The 15,008-nt window shown below is 40.6% G+C and overlaps 1 protein-coding gene across 1 annotated transcript; it reads right to left on the reverse strand.

Annotated features, from left to right (window-relative positions):
* Window positions 1-8,441: 8,441 nt before the first annotated feature.
* Window positions 8,442-13,992, reverse strand: LOC134370984 (twinfilin-1-like). The gene is made up of 2 exons (XM_063087940.1): window positions 13,740-13,992; window positions 8,442-8,914 (listed from the first exon to the last, which is right to left on the reverse strand). Exons 1-2 carry the CDS (start codon window positions 13,990-13,992, stop codon window positions 8,442-8,444), a joined length of 726 nt encoding a protein of 241 aa, XP_062944010.1.
* Between the last annotated feature and the right edge of the window lie 1,016 nt (window positions 13,993-15,008).

The raw sequence follows: 15,008 nt of genomic DNA on the forward strand, positions 1-15,008 counted from the left end.
AATGGAGGTTTATTTGGCTTATGATTCTAGGACAGCTGCATCTGGCACAGGCCTCAGGCTGCTTCTACGCATGGTGGAAAGTGGCAAGCAGCCAACTAGTACAAGCAGATCACATGGCGAGAGGAAGCCAGAGAGAGAAAGAGGAGGTGCCAGGGTCCTATAAACAACCAGCTCTCATGGGAACTAATAGAGTAAGAATTCACTCATTACTCCCCTACCCCCCAGGGAGAGCATTAATCCATTCAGGAGGGAACTTCCCCCATGACTCAGTCCGTTTCCAACACTGCCACACTGGGGATCAAATTTCCACATGAGTTTTGGAGGGGACAACACATCCAAACTCCATCAGATGAAATCAAATTAATTAACACATTCATCACATACTTATCAATTTTTTTTGTGGTGAGAACATTTAAAATTTAATCTTTAAGTTATTTTGAAATATATAATGCATTATTATTAATTATAGTCACTTTTCTGCACAACTGGTCTCTAAAACTTATTCTCTTGTCTAGCTGAAGCTTTGTACCCTTTGACTAACATTTCTCCTTTCCTCATTCACCTGCCTTCACCAACCTGTAGTAACCACCATTCTGCTCTCTACTATGAATTTGACTTTTTTAGATTCCACATGTAAGTGAGATCATATAAGTATTTGTTTTTCTGTGTGTGGCTTATTTCACTTCAACATAATGTCTTCCAGGTTCATTCATGTTGTCGCAAAAGTCAGAATTTCCTTTTTACAGGCTGAATAGTATAAAATGTAAATTTAGGTATAATTGAGATACAACAAAATACACAGATTTTAGATGTTCAGTTTGATGTATTTAACAATTATATATGACAATTATATATAAACACCATCTAAGAAAAGATATAGAGCATTTCTATCATTCTAAAAAATTCCTTTGTGCTACTTTCCAGTCAATTCTTCAACCACCTCCCAACCAGCCACTTTTTTTTATTTCTATAACCATAGATTAGTTTGTTGTTGATTTTATACAGAAGTATGTGATGGATTCTCCTCTTTGTTTGGCTTCTGTATTTTAGTTTTATCCGTGTTATTGCGTGTGTTGGTGGTTTGTTGTTTTTTATATTGCTGAGAAATATTGCATTGCATGAACATGCTATGATTTGTTTAGCCATTTTACTGTTGTTTCCCATTTTTGGCTATTATTTATTTACTTTTTTTGGCAGTTGGCAAGTATGGGGACTGAACCTTTGACCTTGGTGTTACAAGGCTGCACTCTAACCAACTGAGCTAACTGGCCACCATTGGGGCTATTATAAAAAGCTGTTATTAATTAGGCTATTATTAATTGCCTAAGTGCAATTGTTGTATCATAGGGTAGATGTAAGTTTAATTATACAATCAAATGCCAAACAGGTCTTCAAATCGGTTGTACATTTTACACTCCCACTAGTGATGTATGAGAGTTCCAGTTGAGTTAAATCCTCGTCAGCATTTAGTATAGTTGGTCTTCTTGATTTTAGCCCTTCCAGTGATTGTGAAAGGATGTGTTACTGCTGTTTTAATTTGCATTTCCCTGTTGCTGAAGATATTGAGCACCTCTTCATGAGCTTATTGAAAAATCATTTTTCTTCTTTTCTGTAGTGTCTGTTCAAGTCTTTTGTCCATTTTTTAAAATTAGGTTTTTTGTTCATTTGTAGCCATTCTTTATATAGTCCAATGCAAGTTCTTTATCAGATGCATGCTTTGCAAATATTTTCTCTCAGTCTGTGGACTGTTTTTTAATTTTTAAATGGTATTTTGATTAGCAGACATCTCTAATTTTTATAAGATCTAGTTCAACAATGTTTTCTTTTATGGTTCATGCTTTTTGTGTTCCGTCCAAGAAATCTTTACCTGTCCAAGAAATCTTTACCAATCCCAAGGTTGTGAAGATATTCTGCTATGCTTTCTTTTAAAAGGTTTTACGGTTGTGGAGTTTCCACTTAGGTCTATGATTCATCTCAAATTATATCTTGAAGTCACGTATGTCTTTGAACTTCTTTTTCAAAATTATTTTGGCTTTTCTACATCTTTTGCATTTTTATACAAAATTTGGAAACAACACATTGAAAAAACCCAGCTGGGATTTTGATTGGGATTACTTACACTCAACCTACAGATTAATTTGGGTAAAATTTAAATTTTAACAATATGGAATTTTATACTCTGTGAACATCTCCATCTATTTATGTCTTCTTAACTTTTTCTCAACAATGTTTTATAGTTTATAGAGTACAGAATTTATGCATATTTTCTTAAATTTTCCTATTTTTGTCTTTTTATGCTATTACAAATGGTCTTTTTCTTCTTTCAAATTACTTGTAGGATGATCCCTACAAACAATTTCTATATAGAAATACAATAGGTTTTTGTATAGTGACCTTGTATTCTACCACTTTGACAAATTCACTTATTAGTTCTACTACTTTTTTAAAAGAAATCTGTGTTAGTAAGACATAATCCCATATGCAAAAATTCTAATGCTTAAATATTAACAGCTAATCTCTGCTGAGTGCTCATTATGTGTCAGAAACTGTCATCTGTATGCATGAGCAGATGCTTTACATGGATTAACTCACTGAATTCTGAATCCTCTCTCTGAGATAGGTGTTATATTAACACCTGCTTATAGATGAACAAATCAAAGCACAAAGAAGTTGTTACTTGCCTAAGATTATTCAGCTAGTGAGTAGCTTGTGTAGGATTTCAACTTAAATGGTCAGGCATCAAAGCCTGTATGCTGCACTGTTTCTTGCATAGGATTCCCTTATGTGAGTATATCCCACAGACGACTGTAAGTGAGGTAAAAAATATTGTAAGAATGATGAAATGTTAGAGCACCGAGAGATAACTTCTTGTGAAAGTATCAGGTAAGGATCAAAAGGAAATGGCTCTTGAGCTAGGCTTCAGATTAGGGGGAGGGTTATAAAAATTCTGCAGAAGAGGAAACAATACTCAATTTGGACAGATGGCAAGAGCAAGTGTACGATGAAGATTAAATGAAGGAAGATTGTGTAGACTGATGAGGATATCTATGTAGCTTAAGTGAAGAAAACATGAGTGGTATCTTGAGAGGATGGTATTGGGTAGATAAGAGATGATGTAGTGGGAGAAAACCTTGTTGAAGTACACATTTCAGAAGTTAGTGCAATAATATAATGTGATAATATAAATTTTACCCTTTATGCACTGGGTAATTATGGAAGCTTATAAATGTGAATTGGAGAAATTTCCAGGAATTCATTTTATAAATTACAAAACATTTCAGCTATATTCTACCTGCACACTTACACTAGAACTTCCTTGTAAAGCATGTTGCATCAAGATAACTTTTGATTAAGAGATTATCCTGTAGTTTTCAAACGTGTAGCTTTTAAAAATACTCTCCCTCTTATGGAACATTAAAAACTCAAAATATTTTACAGCAAACTAACTGTAAGAAGAGAAATGCCCTTCCCCCGATAACCCAGAAAAGGTTCCCAAACTATAAATATTACAAAACAGTAGAAGAATTTTTCCCAAATTCCCAAGAAGAAAGTCTGAAATGCTTCAGAAAGGTCCAAAACTCACATGTGATCCCTTGTGTGACCTCAGGTAGTCACAAGGTTTAAACTGAGTCAGAGAGTCCAATCCTTTGAGAACTATTTACCCCTGCCCTTGCTAAACTGTCATCTAATCAGTAGTAAAAGGCTCATCTAGCTAATGTAATAAGGCTCACTTTCTATTTTCAAAGGGCAGTGGTAGAACAAGTGAAACACATTCCATATTTCATATCACAGTTTCTTAAACAGGGATTAATTGAAAATACATAATATAAAATTGTTCTATTACAAAGAAAAGTTATCCTTCTCCATTTGTCCTTAGAACTACATAAAAAGTTCCTTAGTTACTAATTTTTTCCACCTCTTATTCCAGAGGATTGTTAATTACTCAGTCTTGTACAGCGTAAAGTTCACAGGTTGCAGGATGGAGAACAGCTGCAGGTTTTGGTTTCTCAGGCTGATAACCTCAGGCCTCTGTGGTCATTGGTAGCTCTAGGCAACGAGAGTGCAGTCCTGCCCATATACTCAGTGCTCCAGTTCATAAGGCTGGATCTGGAAAGAAAAACTCAACAGCAAAGATGAGGACTCTCCAGAAAAGTGTGCCCTTCCTCTCTCCTCATCCAACTTCTAATTTCTTCCAGTCCTCAAATCCGAACTTCAGTATCTCCTGCTTTCCTCTCTCCTGTCTAGTTTAACCACTCTCCAGCATCATCACAACTCTACCTTCTCACACTCCTCCTGGGAAACCCATGTCTTCCAGCACACGGAATGGAAGAATAATTGTAGCTTGTGGAACACAGGATGCTAGAAGCAGCTTTTCCCATAAAGGAAGCTTTTCCCATAAAGTAAGTAGCCTGTTGTCTTCCTTCCTATCATGAGGAAAGAATTCAGGTTTCTTATCAGAAGCAAAACTAGGAGGACCTCTGCATAAGGTCATCTTCTAGAAAAGACTATAGGCTGAACATCTGCAGACCTTACATCAGTTTTAATCAATGATCACAATAAAAATGTCCTTGTCTCTAGCTCTTGTACCTCTTCTTCCCAAAGTTCTGGTTCCTGACTTCCTCCTCACTTTTCCCATCCACGACTCAGGCATAATTTCCTAACTTAATGTGCCCCTTTGTTTTTTTTAGTCGGCCCACTCAAATTTCTTCCTACTCCAGGCTCTTTACCTGTTGTTCCCATGTTCTTCCTCCACCTTTGTTTCCAGGCTCGGACTGTCATTCACAGACTGGGATGATGGAAGACACTCAGCCATAATTTATCCCAGACCACTTGTTCCCTTCCTCAGAGCCTGCCCAGTTCACACTTAGGTTCCTGATCTGTCAAAACTCTGATTCTGGATTATAGCTGTGCTCATTTTGTCTGTTCAAGACGGGGGAAGACGTGGAGTTAGAAAGACCTCTGAGAAGAAACTGTTGTCCACATCTGATGCCAAGTGCCCCCTGATCTTGGATCTTCCACTGAGGAGCATTGGAACCCACTGATGTCATCATTCATTTCAACTTAGCATCCAGGTCAGTTTGAAGGAAAACATTCAACTTCAGAGTGATGGCGTTCTCTCCTCTTGGAGATTAGTACTCAGCAATGTCTCACGTTACTGACTCATCCCCTACCCAATCTCCATTACTATTCTCAGTATCTGAGAGTCAAGTTTTACCCTTGACTCCACCAGAAAGCCACATGTTCTCCCTTCAAAACTGGAACACGAGAGGATGGTGGGTTAGCTCAGTTGGTTAGAGCTTGGTGCAGATACAGGGTTCGATCCCTACACTAGCCAGCCGCCAAAAATCAAAACAAAATTTAAAAAAACTGGAACATGTTGGACATTTATCCTCTACTTTCTATTTCTATTTTGGAACATAGTCTGGTGAGGGAAGAGGATACTGACCAGTAAATTTGGGTAAGAAGAAATAATAAGATCTTAAAGAATTATATATACATATATGGACACACACATAAATAAAATGTATGTGTGTGTGTATGAGCACACGCATGTGTGTATGTGTATATATATCTGTATGTATTCCAAGGTATATTGATTTATTGCATGAAAAAACAGTAGAAATCCTATTTTGCCGAGCTAGTCTGCTCAATATATACTGATAGATGCTGTGTGCAGGGCCCCAGTCCTGGTGAGAAGAAACATACCCAGTCACTGCCATCTGAATCTTTAGAGTCTAAGGCACATTTGAAGATTAAACAAAGCCTCTTCTTTAATGTAAAGACATAGAAATCTATATATGTGGTCACACACACTTCAGCTGATGTATAAAATTTTATGGAGTTTGTGGTTCCTAACAACCTTTCCCTTAATTTCATCAGTAGTTCTATTGTTTGAGATATTGTGTGAGATAAGGGGCTGATTTTATTCTTTTGCATCTGCCATTTATTGAAAATGCCACCATTTATTGAAAAGACTACTTTTTCCCTATTGTTTATTCTTGGTGCCCTTGTCAAAAATGAGTTAATACATGTTTGGATTTATTTTGAGGCTATCTATTCTGTTCTACTGATCTGAGTGTCTGTTTCTATGCCAGTACCATCCTGTTTTGATTACTATAGCTTTGAGAATGAGAAGGTGTGATGCCTTCACCTTTGTTCTACTTTCTCAGAACTGCTCTGGCAATTTGGGGTCTTTTATGGTTCCATTTAAATTTTAGAATTGTTTTTTCTATTTCTGTGAAAAATGCCATTGGGATTTTAATAGGATTTGTGTTGAATCTGTATATTCCTTTGGGTTGCATGGACATAAAAATGTTTGTAAGAATGTCCCAAATAGGTTTGATGCCTTAAATAACTTCTTCAGGATATCATATGGGATTTTACTGTGTTCTTCCTCCTTTATTTTTTTATTTTTATTTTTTAAAAAGAAAAAAATTTTATTGTGATATCAAATGCACTTATAAAATGTTCACAGGAAGGCATGTAATTCTTCACTGCTATATAAATTTACTGGGAATATGTTATTCACCATCTAGTTATGATGCCACCTAAAACATACTGTAAACAATGAATTATACTCTATAATAAATGCATCACTGATTTTTCAGCAATCATCGGTTTAATAATAATTAGTTTAAGATTACATAATCACATCATATTCTGGAATGTCCATTTACTTTCATGTAGTATAGTGGAATTTAGAGTACAATTGCGCACAGATGGTACAGAAAAACATTCACTACTAAATTATTTTATACCTTCATGACAGATAACATTCTTCCCAATTGAAAATAACAGCTTCAGCTATGGTCTGCAATACAGCTCCGGGATTCTTAATGCAATAATTTGTGTGTATGTGCATCTGTCTATGTGCACACCCATGGAACTACTTAACGTGTATCTTCAGTAAACAAATGCAACTTTACCACTGATTGTTTTGCATGTTTAAATACTATAGTCGGATACTTGTAAACAAACAAAACCCCACACAGATACTCTTTAATTCTATTTTTAAAAATCTGCCAACCCATAATTATTCTAATATGTTTTACTTACTTGAACACACATGGAAATTCTGAAAGGTGCATATATTACGTTAGATAATAAGGTTTAGAAATTAGTGTTTCATATTTTATACATGAAATGTGCATGTCTCATATTTGTTTTATGCAGCATGAAGTTTAGATCAAGAAATTCCAAATCCTGGATCCCCCCAGTTTATTTAGAAAACTCTTCAGTTATGGCTCTTGCAGCAGGTTTAACAGATTAAACATGAAGTGTTCTAGCTCCCTCCATTTCAAGTATCAAAGAAATATGAGTCTCAAAATTTCTCTAGGTTGTAACTGAAAGTGTGCAAAGCTTTAGAAAACAGTTAAATATGTTTTGAAATAAGGTATTAATTGAAACAAGATTCTTAAGTGTTATCTGTGTTAAGCTAAGAACTAGGACTTTAAAACAATTTTCAATCTGAATATTTGCTCAAAAGTGATAAAGAACACAATTTACCTATAAATACATGGTTTTGGAGAAAAAAAATTGATCTTGATGTTTACAAGTTTTTCAGCATTTTTAACTTTAGTTTTGTTTACTTCTGAATGATATTAATTCAAATTTCAATCTAAACATAAATATTTGGCCTTACATTACTTATGATGAAATGACAATCTGGAAACAGAAATTTTCTAAAGCACTAGATAGAGAATTTACTAAAGCTGTCTAAAGTCCTTCAATGCCATCAGAAATCCTGCAGTCTAGGAAATATCTAGTAACCTTAAAGTTTCAGAGTAAGCTGAACTTCAATGCCATGAAAAACCAGAGAATCAAATAGAAAAGACTGCTGCAATAAAGCACTGTTTCTAAAAGTTGCAGACATGTTCCCACAGTCTGATAGAGTTAGCACAGCTCCTCAGAGTAAGCAACTTCCATCGTTTTTTAGGCACACTAAATTTTTAGCTTAGAAAATAATCTAACCTGATCCTTAACATAATCATTAAGTACTATGAATATTTTAAGGTCTTTCTGTCTTAAAAAAAAATTCAGGTGTCTCCCTAAGGAGTAATAAGAAGTATATCTACTTTGAGACATTAGACTTTCTGGAACTTGCTCAACTGTATAAAATTTTAAGAATTATGTGAAAGTATAGAACAAACATTCTATGAAAACAGTGTGACAAAATTAAACATTACTATGTTGAACCCTTTTCTAGTTTTAACTCAAAAATAGAAATCATGAGTCTTGTATAACATTAATTTTAAAAACACACAGACGTGAAAAGTGCTATTTTTCAAAAAGTGCAATTTTTTACCTACTATATATCAACATGGAATAATTTCAGTTCTCCTATACTAAAAGCTGGACTTTAAAAAACGAGTATTGCCACATTTAATATAGTGATTTTAATCAGTAGTGGCTTCAGTTTCAGCTGGACCTCTAATTAGTCTTCAAATTCTTCTTTTTCCTGCAGAACCTTTTGGTTTTGCAAAACTTTGCTTATGTGCATGCTGCTTGGGATGTACTTCTTCGTAAAGGAAGTCTGCAGTCAGTTCATCCCCATCGTCTATCTCAATCTTTCTTATTACATCCATTTGTAGTTGTCTTTCTACAATTTCTAGCAGAGGGCTCTTGCAGCTGGAACACAGCATCTGTTCTCTTACACTGCAAGTGTATCCAGGCATTGAATAAATAAAAACTATGGACTCTAAATAGTCTCCTTCATGGGAATGTTTATACAGAAAGAAATGGTAACATGCTGAATCCTTGGGAATCCTTTTTGGCAAATCTTTTAGTTCTGTATTTGTCGTGTTGGCCAAAATTATAATTTCATTTTTTATATCTATTTCCAACAGCACATAGTTGAGCTGTCTGTTATTTAACTTTTCCAAAGCCTGAAAAGCTTCTCGAGAAATAGGAAATGCTACTGTAAGAACCCAAATGCCCCAAGGGATCACATCCTGATCACATAAGTCCTTCTCGGCCACACCCCATCATGGCGCTGGTTGCCCTCTAAGTAGGGATTGTATTTTAAGCCAATCAGCCTTCCCTAGAAGCCCTATATATATGTGTGTGTGTGCCGCCTAATAAACGAGCTCTCTCTGGTGGATGGTCAACTGGTGTCGACTTGTCCTTTCATTTGGTGCCGAAACCAGGGACGGAGCTTCTCTCGAGCAGCGACACTTTTCGGATCGCAGCGGCAGCACTTTCCAAGTCGCCCCTCCGGAGCTCCATCCTGCCAGGACCAGCCTCCCTTCCACCGCTCACCATTGACGGTCCACCCTCGTCCATTCTTTTTGGCACTGGCTCCTTCCACTCACCACCAGCTCATCATTAGGTAAGCCCCCTTTCCTAAAGGGCACCAGCCCTTTTTCAGGCTACCACAGGGAGTCTGGATCGTCCGGTAGCCCCTAACGCCCATACCCCACCCCACCACGGTCTTCATGACCACCATAAATTCCCAAACTATAACAGGTTCCAAAGCCCCGGTAAACTTTTACTTTCATTTCTGGAGGTTAAAAGCCCCATTCTGTTCTCTCCTTCACCCTCCTGTCCACCACTCTCTTCTCTCCACTTGCCGGGTCCGGGACCCGACCAGAAAATCCTGGCACTAGGTTCCTTCAGGCACCGGGCTTTTGCCCTAGAGAAGTGGAGGTCTGAGTGACGACCCACACCTCCCTTCTCTCCTCCTGGTTCGTACCTGAACCTGCCGGGACTGACGTGACCTACTGGGGACGCCCTCTAGGATCCCGCCTTTCCCAACCGGCCGAAGGATCTGTCCTATCACTAAATCTCTGTCCGATTTCTGTCTAAATTCCCATTAAGAGACCAGAATGGGCGCTTCCTCCTCCTCCCTAGAGGACTCTCCACTTCAATGCCTTCTGAAGAACCTCACCAATCTTTCCCTGAGGCCAGATATTAAGCCCAAACTCCTTACCAAATTTTGCACACAAGATTGGCCTTATTATCCTTTATATAATCAAAACACATGGCCTCCTGAGGGGCCTAACATTCTACGCGACCTCTTTAACTACTGCCAGCACCTAAAAAAATGGAAGGAGATCCCCTACATCGAGGCTTTTCGACTCTTGGCTCAGAACCCCACCCTCTGCTCCTCCTGTGCTCCCTCTCAAGTCCTTTTAGCCTGTAAACCCTCTTCACAGTCACCCCTCGATCCTTCCACCTTCGACCTTGCTGATGAACCCCCACCCTACTGACCTCCTCCTCCCCGGTCATCTGCATCACCTTCTGCACCTCCTGCGCCATCCACTCCCCCGTCTTTACCCTCACCTACTCCTGACCCACTAAGCCCCCCTTTCACCTGTTCCCGAGGACCTCCCCCTGCTCCTTTAACAATCGTCCCACTATGTGAGGTAGCTGGGGCTGAAGGAGTAGTTAGGGTCCATGTTCCCTTTTCCTTAGCTGACCTTACAGAATTAGAAAAAAGACTAGGCTCTTTCTCTACCGACCCTACCACCTACATTAAAGAATTCCAATGGATCCTGCAGGCCTACAGCCTCACACATCATGACATCTTCATGCTCCTAGCCAATACCCTCCTCCCCGAGGAACGCCGCAGGGTCTGGGATACAGCCCAAACCCATGCCACTGACACCCATCGTACCAATCCGAATCACCTGCCAGGCCCCCAGGCAGTCCCAGAACAGGAACCTAATTGGGATTATAACACAGCCTAGGGAATCCAGGCTCGAGACCGTTTTGCCTCTTGCTTAATAATTGGCCTCAAAAAATTGGCTCGCAAGGTCATCAATTTCCAAAAATTTCAAGAAATTGTCCAAAAAAAGGAGGAAACTCCCTCCAAGTTCCTCAATAGATTAACTCAGTCCTTTCAACAATACACTAACTTAGACCCCAACTCAGAAGACGGCCGGCATGTCCTTATGACCTATTTCCTGGCCCAATCCTACCCCGACATTAAAACTAAACTTAAAAAATTAGAGCAGGGTCCTGCAACCCCTCAGACCGAAATCCTGTCAGTGGCCTTCAAGGTTTTTCATAATCGGGAGGAGGAAAAAGAACGACGAAAACAAAAGGCCGACCACGCCAACTTCCAGATGTTGGCCCGGCTTATCAAACCCCCTGGGCACCCTCCCACAGCCTCCACCTCTAAGCCTCCACCTGGAGCCTGCTTTAAATGTGGAAAGGAAGGGCATTGGGCAAAGGCTTGCCCCACCCCCAGGCCACCCACCACTCCTTGTCCAAAATGCAAAAAGAAGGGACATTGGGGATCTGATTGCCCCCTCGCCCAAAGGGGTGAGGGACCAACTGCCCCACAGTCCCCTGAACCGTGGACACCACCTATGGTGGGCCTCGCTGAGGAGGACTGAAGGAGCCTTGGGCCCTTCCCGACCATCTCTATAACAAAGCAGGAGCCCAGGGTATCCATGGTTGTGGACAGCCACCCAATATCTTTCCTCCTGGACACTAGAGCCACCTTTTCGGTCTTAAGGGAATATAAAGGCCCCACCACCTCCAGCAGCTCTCCTGTAGTCAGGGTAGGAGGTAAACAAATCTTTCCCCAAGAAACCCCTCTTTTAACCTGCTTCCTTCAAGGCACTCAATCCGTTTTCTCCCATTCCTTTCTAGTCATGCCACAATGCCCTGTCCCCCTGTTGGGTTGGGACATTCTATCTCGACTTCAAGCCTCCATTACCTTGCCCCTGTCCTCTTTCTCTTCCCCCGTTTCCTTCCTCCTAGCGCTAGTTCAAGCCCAAGATCCTACTGATCCCACCCCTCCAAGGAAGCCCTTACCCATCCTGATGCACCCTGTTAACCCCACAGTTTGGGACACTGCCAGCCCCACTCTGGCCCAGTGTTCCCCTGTACACATAAAACTAAAAGACCCCTCCAAATATATTTGTCAGGCTCAGTATCCATTAACCACAACAGCCCTCCTCGGGTTAAGCCCCATCATTCAGGACCTATTAAAAAAGGGGTATCTCTGTCCCACTCGCTCCCCTTTCAATACTCCCATACTCACTGTAAAAAAACCTAATGGCGCCTTTCGTCTCGTCCAAGATCTCTGCCTTGTTAACGCCGCTGTCATTCCCATTCACCTCTTGTATCAAATCCATACACTCTTCTTTCCAAGGTCCCAGCAACCTCTACCCATTTCTCGGTTAACTTCCTAGCCGGTAGGGGATATCGAGTGTCCCCTGCCAAGGCCCAAATCTCCTTGCCGTCTGTAACCTACCTTGGTTTTCTCCTCTCCCCGGGATAGAAGGAAATCACCCTGGACAGGAAACAGTTCCTTACTGACCTGCCCATCCCCTAAACCAAAACAGAGATCCTATCTTTCCTGGGTCTAGCCGGATATTTCAGAGCATGGATCCCCAATTTCTCTTTACTAGCCCGACTTCTCTATAATATGAGTAAGGGTCCTCCTGAAGAACCTTTACTCTCCTCACCTCAGCGCCCTTTTCTCAAGCTTCGACAGGCCCTCCTAACAGCCCCTGCACTTCATCTCCCTGATCTAACTAAACCCTTTTTCCTCTATGTTCATGAAAATACGGGACAAGCTCTGGGCGTTCTAGGACAGAATTACAGCCCCTCCTTTGCCCCCGTAGCATACCTATCAAAACAATTAGACCCCACTGTACAAGGCTGGGCACCCTGTTTAAGAGCCTTGGCAGCGGGGCAGTTACTGCATAAAGAGGCATCCAAATTAACATTTGGGGCACCTCTCACCATTCTCTCACCACATCACCTCAAAGACCTCCTTACCTATAAGGCTCTCCAATCCCTCCCACCTTCCAGAATCCTAACCCTCCTATCCTCATTTCTGGAAAATCCTGCACCCTATCCTTCACTACCTGCCCACCCCTAAACCCGGCCACCCTACTGCCTATACCAGATTCCCCCAACACCCCTATGCACAGCTGTGTAGAAAGCCTTCAAAATTTTATACCTTACCGCTCTTCCATCACTGAGGGACCCCTATCTCACGCTGATCTCACATGGTTCACGGATGGGTCCTCATTCAAGGAAGGAAACACTCATTACGCAGGGTATGCCATAGTCTCCCTTGATTCGGTTATAGAGGCCCAACCTTTACCCAAGGGTACTACCAACCAGCAGGCTGAACTTATCGCTGCCACGAGAGCCTGCGTTCTAGCTGAAGGAAAATCTCTTAACTTATATACGGACTCCAAATATGTCTTTCATATACTTCTCTCTCATGCCACCATATGGAAAGAACGTGGTCTGCTTAACACCAAGGGTAACACAATCACCAACTCAGCTTTAATCTCCATCTTCTTCATCCCCCCTCAAGGCAAAAAAGGGCCGCCTTCCTCCAGATCATGGTCGGTATTTCCCTAACTATGGACTTTTCCCCTTTTGAAATGACTTGTTTCTCCACCCTCCTTTGGGGTTTCATAATGGGTATTTATGTACCTTCCTCCCTTTGCCCCCCCCACAACGCCCCAGTTCAGCAGGAAGTAGCTTGATGACTTCAACGTCCCCTTTCCTAAAACAAGAAAAAGGGAGGAATGTAAGAACCCAAATGCCCCAAGGGATCACACTGAGGAATGTAAGGACCCAAATGCCCCAAGGGATCACACCCTGATCACATAAGTTCTTCTCGGCCACACCCCATCATGGCGCTGGTTGCCCTCTAAGTAGGGATTGTATTTTAAGCCAATCAGCCTTCCCTAGAAGCCCTATATATATGTGTGTGTGCCGCCTAATAAACGAGCTCTCTCTGGTGGATGTCAACTGGTGTCGACTCGTCCTTTCAGCTACTCCTTGTGGTGTTTGATGTTTGTTGTCCACACCCATGTAAGTTTGTACCTCATTAATTTTAATCTGTCGTAATTCTTCCTCAGATGCCGTCAATGGGGCAGGGGAAGATTGTGACAGAAAATATTTTTTATATCCTTGTAATGATACATTTTCCTTTACTGTTCCAAATACCTCATCTTTAATGTGGCCACCTCCAAACTTCTTTTTCAGAGTTGCTCTTGTTGCTGCATACAACATTTTTTGACGAACATGAGAATGATCTAGAGACCAGGCAATGAATATCCATTCATATCCTTGAGCATTCTGAGAATCTAACCTGAATAATTTATAGCATGTCTGTTTGTCCTCCGACAGGGGTAAAACAAAGGAATCATAGTCCTTATCCCATGTTACACTTTCCTCTGTGTAACGGAGATGGAAAAAAGAGAAAGAAAGAATTCACTCTCAAAGTACCATCAATGAGGCCTGGAGGGACTCCCACCCATCAGGGGAGCAGCCCTGATTCAAAAACCAGCCTTTCTTTTTATTGACAGGACAAGGTAGTTTCACAAGATAAATCAGTTGATTCAATTATCAAAGAAGGACATAAAAACAGGCAGTGTAAAACTAGTAACAGCAGTAAATTAACAGTGTGACATTCCAGAATGTAATTTGTAAAAAGCTAGGTCAATTCACCAACAAACAGCTTGTCCTTAGTAAACATTTTCTTTTCTATATACTTCCTACAGCGATTTCTTTAGCATATGTAAACAGCATTCAAGCAGTTTTCTTAACATATCTAAAGAACAATCAGTAGGTTAAACAGTCAATAGTCATTCAAGCCGGAATCAAACCAGCAACCTAAAACAGTCAAAGTACACAATCCCATCCCTAAACAGTGATTAGAATTGATTAGATGGCTTTTGCCAAACTTATTTGTGGACTTTTGTCCCCTACTCAAGGAGTCTTTTGGCTCATTCATGGATTACTTAAAAATCCTATTCTAAGATCAAAGGAGAATCCAGATTTCTAACCCACTACAATCCCAGGAATCTGAAGCCTGCCTACATGATCCAATCACAAGTTGCTCTGCTTACTGATTTCCATTCCAAAGATGGAAGCACTGACATCAGAAATGGACTGTGGCACGGAAACTTGGATGCTGGTCTGGTGGGACATGGCGGTGGCCGCGGGCTCTGGCTCCTGCGCTGAGTGCAGCCAGCTCCCTGGCCGGCAGCTCCAGGAAGTCTCTTCCTCCTTTAGATGATTAAAAA

Source organism: Cynocephalus volans, chromosome 2 (assembly GCF_027409185.1).
Source record: "Cynocephalus volans isolate mCynVol1 chromosome 2, mCynVol1.pri, whole genome shotgun sequence".
Lineage (NCBI taxonomy): Eukaryota > Metazoa > Chordata > Mammalia > Dermoptera > Cynocephalidae > Cynocephalus > Cynocephalus volans.

Bases quoted from the DNA above. Each gene is read 5' to 3' on its own strand.
- LOC134370984 (XM_063087940.1), bottom strand. From the start codon at position 13,992: ATGTTGTATGCAGCAACAAGAGCAACTCTGAAAAAGAAGTTTGGAGGT. The intron at 8,915-13,739 runs GTCGACACCAGT...TTCTTACAGTAG, and splicing joins AGGAGTAGCTGAAAGGACGA to CATTTCCTATTTCTCGAGAA.